General features: G+C 41.5%; 1 protein-coding gene across 1 annotated transcript; it reads right to left on the bottom strand.

Annotated features, from left to right (window-relative positions):
* On the bottom strand, positions 1,263 to 6,612 carry LOC110432336. Its single transcript, XM_021452533.1, has 4 exons — positions 6,505 to 6,612; positions 4,353 to 5,447; positions 2,712 to 2,894; positions 1,263 to 1,830 (listed from the first exon to the last, which is right to left on the bottom strand). Exons 1-4 carry the CDS (start codon positions 6,610 to 6,612, stop codon positions 1,516 to 1,518), a joined length of 1,701 nt encoding a protein of 566 aa, XP_021308208.1. The 3' UTR covers positions 1,263 to 1,515.

The raw sequence follows: 9,115 nt of genomic DNA, 5'->3' as shown, positions 1-9,115 counted from the left end.
TGGAGAATCTGAAAAATTTTGTAAAAATTTTGGGGAACTAAACAAGGCCATAGTGCATCAAGCTCTCACCAAGTTCGAGGAGAAGCTGCTGTACCCGGAGACAGGAGAGTACAACGACGAGATGACGTGTCCTTGGTGCAGGACACCATATGTACCTCGTCATGGATCGGAGCTGTTGGCATCGAAGCGGCACGAGGAGGACGAGCACCAGGATGGCGAGGAAGAAAGACTAGTATGAGGAAGAAAGATTAGTTACAAGTTTTAGCTAGAAATTAAAAAAAAAGAAATCATAGTTCTTCGTCAATTTATAAATTGAATTTTCTGAAGTCGTTTAAAAAACTTTCTATTTTTAGCACTTAATTTTTAATATCCAACGTCTATTTGTAAGGGCGAGTTTATATAGAGCTGCCCTTACGGCTCACAAATAAAAAAGAGGCGTCACTATAAATCTTTTTCTTTTAATAGTGTGGGAATGTCCTGAGAAGAAAAAGGAAGCCACAACATCAAGTGACTATGCGCTAACTCTCCTTTCAGTGGGGATGCCAAGATTAGGGGAGAAGTGCGGCATGGAGGCATATGTGTGGCCTCACATCAAGAGGCAGTCAAGGGTGATAGACCATCAGCCTCACATCCTGCCCAGAGCATGGGAATAGGCATGGGCGGATCTATATAGGGCATACTGGGTGCAGATGCACCCACAAATATATCAAAAACAGTGATTATAGTTAAATTTTCACCATATCCGTATCTACACAGTAAAATTCTACGCGCCCACAAGACAGGCGCGCCCCCTCATATTTGCTCTAGGCCTCTAGCTCCGCCACTGGGAATATAGGAGAGTGGTCACTAAGCTCCATCAAGTAATGCATGGGGATGGAGAAGTGGTGAGCGAACGCAGGACATCCCACACAGCCATGTTGGGACGAGGGCACTTCAAGAGATGACTTGTGCTTGTGTTAGGCTGTCATCCTTGGTGAGGATGCATGCAAACGATGTCCACATGCATGGGGCCATAATGTTGTTATTTATACTGAGTATAGGTGAGTGTAGACAGCCTAACAAAGTTGTGCCCAATTTGCACACATATCTTGGCCCATACGAATAAAACAGTTTGTCATCATAACAGATGACACGGCCAATAAAGCAATGCTTTCAACACCCACTAGTGGTTTTCATTTCCATGCATGTTACCTAATCGGAGCTCCAAAGTCTAAAGTGCTCAACTACACAAAAAATCATTGAAACATGGGAAAGAAAAATGGCAAGACTAGAGAATACCACCTCTCTATCTTGAAAATATAATAGATTTTGAGTTGCAAAAACAAAACATGGAATGATCAGAATAGAACACAATGGATTTAACTTTCTTCAATGATCTCCTAGCATTGTCATATCGTATTCACCACAGATGGTACCAAAAAATAAATTACAAAAGTGTTGATACATGAATATTTTTATTCATATTCCTTCCATGGTTCATATCCCACGAACAGAAGATTAAAGTTGTGATACACTTCAGGTTGCATATAACACCTCCTTATGGTTATGATACATCAATTTGATGCATACTTCTGGCTTAGAGAGGCTTTTGAACATCTGGAACAACTCCTTGGCATCGTTTTCAGTTGTTGATGAGCTTAAAGTTACTGTCACCTTGTTCAGTGCTGTCGCCCAATTCAAGAGTCGCTTCACAAAAGAAACTTCGTGTTCGAATCCTCCCAATAGTTGGATTTCTATTTCTTGCAGGTTAATCAACAAAAGTTCCTCGGTTTTCCAGTTGTTTTGTTCATCACAAACACAATCCGGTGGGCATGGATCATCAGTTTGTGCCTGATACAACAGCATATTAGCATAGTAATTAATAACATATAATGTTGTCTGGAATAGAAGGAGAGAAACAGACTGCACGGATACTTGAGATGTGTCAACAAGACATCAACAACATGTGCGCGAATTCAACCTTTAAATTGATTTGACTGCAATATTGTGATTGGAATATGGTAAACCAAATTGATGCAATATAATGCACGTTATTCTTTTAATAGAATTGTAAAGAACCGTGAGCCACTTTTCTTGCAATAGACCATATATATTCTGCAAGGCTATATCAAATGGAAGCGAGGAATCCTTGATTAAATACATATCAAAATCTTACAATTTCCTAACTCTTACTGTAATATCACGACTAAGCCTGCACTGCAAAAACTCAATTAACTTGCGCTATCCATTGCCATATATTTCAAACAGAACGTCCAACTAAATAATCACGCATATCTCCACCCAAACTAGAATAGTGTGTTTTGATAAGGAGGTACATATACTATACATTTGGCATGGTTAAACTTTGAAACAAACAAGTATAAAACCAGTGCCTAGAGCAACTAACAATTTATCGGTCCTTGGCATGGCAGGAACTGCAAGAGCATATTTCTTCCGACTACTCCCTGCCATACCCACAAAAGTGGCATGTTACTTATTGTAGTGTCAAGTGCACAGTCAACCAATCATATGTTTGACTACTACTTAGATTTGTGTCAAAAAATACTTTCATAATACCCATAGTTTGAATAGGCAATGGCTTGAATTTTGTTTGAATGAATGGTCAGATATTCAGATTTGTGTTATATGGGTGCTGCGTCAGTGTCCAAAATGCTAGCTTTTTTTAATGTTTCAAGTAGCTAGAATATAAGATAAATAGCAGATAACTTTACCTCTGAACTAACAGCATTGTCTAATAATACCAACACCAGCCTTTTTATTCCAAGACACCTCCTGAAAACATGGAATGAGCTGGCCCCAAAGGAATGCCCATGTGCAAGTACACTTAGGTACAGAATTGCAGGGTCAGGAAACACTTTCATGTCTTCCATCATGTATTGACAGTTTTCTAGATCCTGTGGGTTCATAGAAAAATAAAAACCTGATATATTAGACTGTTGCAAAGAGACAAAATATATTAGTACTGCAAAATATTTCTAAAACGAGTAAAACATGAAGCATCTGTCCATCTTCAAAATTATTTCTACTTTGACCATCTTATTAGCACCATGTTCGATTGGTGCTAGGTTGAATGTCTTAGTGCAAAAGGCATGGATGATTTTTAGATCACGGCCTAGAAAAATTGGCCAATTCTTAGCTCAGCACCATATATATATATATATATATATATATATATATATATATATATATATATATATATATATATATATATATATATATATATATAGTTATTGAGATTAAGTTCTTTGGTCAGGTTGAGCTTGCATCTAAATTGAGCAGGGAGCCAGGGACTATACAGTAAAAAATAGCCATTGGTTAGCTCCTAAAACTTAGGTACTTGATAGTGTACACAACTAAGGCCTTGTTTGGATGTAGTTGGATTCACATCAATCCACATGTGTTGAGGTGGATTGGAGTGGAACTTGAACTAAATTCCACCCCAATCCACACCAACACACATGTATTGAAGTGAATCCGACAACAATCCAAACAAGGCCTAATGGAGTTTGTAAAACTGGACCTCCATGCGCGGGGTATGGCCCATGTTTGTTGGACCGAGTTGGTCAATACCAATGTTGTTGGAGCTGAACTGTTACCCTTAGCGCGAATGACATTGGCCCTCAGTTCAGAATCAATTCCAGGAACAGTTTTTGTTTGTGGGTCTATTTTTCGGATACAGTTCAGAAAAATGGCAAAAATAGGATTAAAAACATGGCCACCATTGTTTGCAGTTAGCGGCACCAAGGAAACAGTAGAGGTATAAGGTAACTAGCTAATTACTCACACATGTGAACCTGTTCATTACAAGATGCTTAACAAATTAAAATAATTCTCTAGAAAATTGTTTGAATCTCATATACCGGCAGGAGGACATGTTGTTGGAAAAGAGTGCTAATTGAGTGTGGTCAGCAGTGTTGCAGGTACTTGTGCAAAGCAAACAGAAGACAAGTCTTCATGTGAATATTGTCAAATATATGTTATGTATGTCCCTAAATATGCCACATTTTTGACAAAAGAATCAAGTGCAACATTTTTTACTCTACTAGATCAATTGTTCCTGTGTTAGAGAGAATCTATTTTTTTTCTTAAATATGGCCAAAAGACTTGTCATTTATTTTCAAACAATTGATCATCTAAAGTACTTTCATGATGGCTACTCTACTCAAATATTATGATAATGTACAAATGTTTATTGTGTAACATACTCTGCTACTTGGATGAGCATAAACGTCCAATTCTCATATATTTGCCTGGGTAATTACTAAGTAAATATAAATCTGCAGAGCTGCAAGCGCACATCACTTTGTTTTGCATATATGGTTCCAAATTAATGAAGGCAGAAGTGAACTCACACTCGTGTAGATCAGAGCCAGAGCAAGAGATTCGATGGCCTTAAACTTAAAGCGCTGCAAGAGCTCCATAAAAGCTGAGTTGTCTGGAATGCCAATTGGTCCTTGGTCTGTATATACTATTTTTGAACTTTGGTCTGTATATACCAAATATGAGAACTCCCCAATGGACTGGAGATGTGGCATCTGGCCGAGGCTGAGAAACTTCTGCTGACCCAGCGGATTTCCCCAGCTGAGAAACACAAGCTGAGGTGCTGAAATAGTGGCAAAATTCTTGTCGATTCGGCAGAAGCAGTTCATTACAGTTAATTTCTTGAGCACCGCCGCTTCTATGCTGTGACTATACAAGGCAACAATGTTGTTGAGCTCTAGTTCCAGGAGAGATTCAGAATTTATGTCGAGGCTGAACAGCCCACGGGTGTTGCAGACCCTGAGGACCTGCAAGCGGGGGCAGCGTGGCGAGGAGACGGCGGCGCCGAGGTTGCACGGGCGGCAGAACCAGACGCGTTCTAGGACGAGGACGGTGAGCTGGACGAACACGCCGCCGGATGGCATCTGGACGCGGAGGAACCCTAGGTTGAGGATGATCTCAGCGGCGTTCTCGAAGCAGGGCATCTCAAAGAAGCCTCCTCTTGTCCTATTGCTCGTCCACTTGTTCAACCTCGACAACGCCGGCATATCTTTGGGATCCGGCGCATGGTTCAAGAAGAACAGGGTGCCGGAGAGCCGGCGCGCCGCGGCGGGGAGCCAGATCGCCAGGGACTCAGCAATGGCGCGGTCGCCCTCGAGGCGGAGGTAGTGGAGGGGCAGTTGACTCGCAGTGAGTGCGCGGCGGAAGCTGAGGGGCTCGGGGAAGAAGGGGACGCGGAGATCCGGGAGGAGTGTCCACACGGCGCGCCAGCGCCGGGAGAGGACGCTGGTCCGAGCTGCGTCTGCGGCGTTGCTGAGGAAGAGGAGGATGATGAGCAGAAGTTCGTCGGGGAGCGCGCTGATTCGGTCCCCCACGGTGGTGGAGCAAGCGCGCTTGGCGGCGACCTCATCTCCATGGAAGAAAGTGATGGCAGGTTTTTTTTGGGAGAGGAGAGGGACGAGCTGCCACTGCCAAGAATATATGACTCGATTAGGGTTGCCAGTGACAGTAAGTAATGGGCCGGGCTGCTTATATTGAGGTGGGCCATGAGCAGAAACCCAACGGATTAGCCAGCCTATTGCTTAGGGCCAGAGCCCGTCCAAAAGAAAACCATATGCACTTCATTCGGTCCTCTCCCGTCCAAAAGAAAACCATATGCACTTAATCCCGTCCAGGTTGTGAACACAGCACTTTTTGTGTACATAATAAGCACCATAATGTAAAAAAAATATTGATTTTATAATACGACAAGCGTGATTATTATAGTACTAAAATTTTATATAATTTTTTTGAGCAACTTAACATCGTTAAATAGAAAAACTCAAAACTAGAAAGTTGTAGATCTCATCGAGATCTATAACTTTCATATAAAAACAATCTTCATCCAAAATCGTATAAAAGAGTTATGATTTTTTGAAAGTTTGGTCTTGTCTCGCCATTCCCGATGGCGTGATAAGACCATCCAATCACGCTAATACATGTGGCGTGATAAGTTTTCCCACATCGGAAACGCCATCGAATGTATCGTATCTTGCCGCGCCAACGCATGTGGCGCGATTAATCGAATGTGTCGTATTTTGCCACGCCAACGCATGTGGCACGACCAAAAGGACTATGTGATGCAATATATTTTTTTTTCAAAAGATTAATATTGCAATATTTATTAAAAAAAGGGTTCAAATATAAAAAATAGCCTTGCAGTGCCTATACAGCACGGCTTGGATGGCGTCCATGTGTCCTTGACCCATCATGGATGTCGCTGCAGAGAATTTTTTTCCCTCGAGAACTGGCTATCCAGCGGTTCTTTTGACCAACTTATTTGTTTGGCTGATAAGAGCACCTTCAACAGATATACTATCTTTGTTGTGTATGCTCTATTTAGAATTTTTTTTAAAAAAAAGCTCCAACAGATATGCTATCTAGTTTGCTAAAATAGCAAGTTGGGCTATCTAGAAACTTTGCTCGGCATAGAAAGCAATCCTGCGCCGCTCGCCATCCCTGAAATCGCTCGCCACGTCTGCTTGCCCGCAATCCTTCCCGCGCGCAGAGAAGAGTTTCCTGCGTGCTGTGAAGTTTCCCATCGTGGGGATCCAGATGGAACCGCTGAATACCGTAATTCCTCACCCCGTCCATCGCCTTGTCCTCTCACCCGCTCCTGCCACAGCCGGAGCAGCTCATCGCGGCTCACTCCGAATTGCCTTTTTCCTCTTCACTGTGAGCCGCTTCCTCATGGACAGGTCCTCTGAATCGCTACCCCACTGCACCGCTGGATCAGCTTCGTCTCCGTCGAGCGCCGGGGAAATCCCAACTGCTCCACTCTATTATCCCAGCATCGCGCAGATGGGAGCAGCAGGCGCGGATGGGTGCAGCATCAGGCGGATGGTCAGCAGTTGGGATGGGAGCAGCAGGCGAATATGTTAGATACCAAAGCGAAAGAAATAGAAGAATGTTTCAAAATAAAAACCGTCAGCCAAGGGAAGTGGCCTTTCTCTGTAAAGAAGATTTCGATCAGTTCGGGATGGCCACAGCTTCAGAGGACGGTGTTTCCTCTTAGTCAGTAGCTCCTAGTGTTTTTGGTTTTTCTCTCTTCTTCCTCTTGGCACCGCAGGACCTTTAGGGTGCCAGGGTGGTCGTCAGTAGTGGAGTAGAGTTTTTTTCTTGACCTTTTTCGGTGTTTTTCACCTTTTCTTTTGTATTTTTCCTCGTCTAATAAAATTTCGGCAAAAGCTTTTTGCCGCCTTTCGAAAAAAAAAGTTGTTGTTTTAATCTATTGCAGGGGCACATTTGGCTACCTCCGGAAATTCCGATTTACACAGGCGTGGAAGGCGGACTGCTTGCCCACCTGTAGAAATATGTTTTTCGGTCGTCTGCCAAAATCTTGTACGTACGTGGTCGCGACGGTAAATGTAGTGGCTAGTTCCTTGTTAATACTTACTGTCAATTTTAGCATCGTCATCGATAGTCACAAGGTACAGGTCACATCAGGAAAGAAACTTCTTGTGTAGATCCTCGAAAGTCATCATGGATTTCTACTTTGTCTATACTCGAGATTCAACTAGAGCTCCATGGATTTCCATTTTACTGTCAATTAATTGATATTATTTTATATAAGAAGAGATGTGGACCTGCGATTATCGGCTTAATTGACCGAATACCTTGAGATATATCACCGAAATCTAATGATAGATTGCTCTACAATGATTTCTTCTTTCTTTATAAATAAAATTATTGATTCTTCACGGATCGCCCTAACACAATACCTTATATTCAAGAAGATATTATTCAATTGCCATCAGGGCTTAATTTGGTTACCATTGGAAACTATAAAAAAAACTCAAATCATGTCCTAAGAGCATCTCCAAGAGCTTAGCTAAAATGAGTAGCTAAATTCTAATATTTAGCCATTTTATAAAATAGATAACTTCTTAAAAAAGAAGAGGTTACCAACAGCCTTGCTATCAGATAGCTAGTGCCAGTGGTTGGCTATATATGGCCAACGAAACTCAAGGGATAGCAAACTTTCTATTTTACAAAACCAAATAGCACATCTGTTGGAGCATATTTTTCTACTACAAAAGTTCTAAAAGACCTTCATAATAAGAATAGCAAAGCTGTTGGAGTTGCTCTAACTCATCAGTATTTAGCCTAGCATGCAACATCCCTTTCCACTTCTGAAGTTCACACAGACTGACAACAAGCGGAAAGGACACATATTTAAACCCAAGTATATACCTTTTTCCAGCAAAAGCTAGCAGGTTGTAGAATTTATTCTGTACTGGATGGGGCTCATTTAAAGTACTAATGATTTCTAGTCTTTAGCATGCCAACGCTACAATCTTCGACACAAGAAGCTTTTTAAAAACAGGTAAAAACACTTAAAAACTTTCATATAAAATCAAACTATATTTTAATGGTTCCGGCATTTATGAATTATCTACTAGAAATTTCAAGCTGGTACCAAGATGAAATAAATTAAACTACACACGTCTTATACATGTTTAATTCCATGCATACTGCATGGTCCATGCATATGCTACAAGCAAAAGACATACAGCTTGCAGTGCATAAGACACCTTCTTGTTGTTGTGATACCTGAACTCTCTGTGTATTTTTGGACCAGAGAAGAGTTCAAACATCCTGCACGCCCCTTGGACAAGCCTTCTGCGACCAATATATCAAAAAATTATTGCTGCCTTATCATGAAAAGGGGTCGGCTGTTGACAAATCATGTACTTGCTCATTGCAAATAAGGAAATATGACCGATAACTAGATGCGAAATCAAGCTGCATATCCCTTGAAGCCTTGTTTTTAATCTGAAGCAGTCTGTGTTGTTTGTCAATCCAAGCACTTCTGGGATCTCTATAAAGTATCCTTCGGACTTTAGGGTTTAGGGTTTAGAGATGGCCACTCAATTAAGGAAGACAGTCACCTCGATGTACAACTTCTCCAAGCAGGGAAAACATTTCATGGATTCAATAACCGCATCCAAACTAAGATGCGCCTGTATTAATGACAAGACCTTCACGAGGGACTTTGGTCAGTTTATTCAGATAAAGGGCCGGACTTTGGAATGGATCCGTTGTGAATACTGAATACAAAGTGAGAAGCAGCACGGTGATACCTGAAAAATTGTGG

This window comes from Sorghum bicolor, chromosome 2 (assembly GCF_000003195.3).
Source record: "Sorghum bicolor cultivar BTx623 chromosome 2, Sorghum_bicolor_NCBIv3, whole genome shotgun sequence".
Lineage (NCBI taxonomy): Eukaryota > Viridiplantae > Streptophyta > Magnoliopsida > Poales > Poaceae > Sorghum > Sorghum bicolor.
This window is presented reverse-complemented; position numbering and strand designations above follow the sequence as displayed.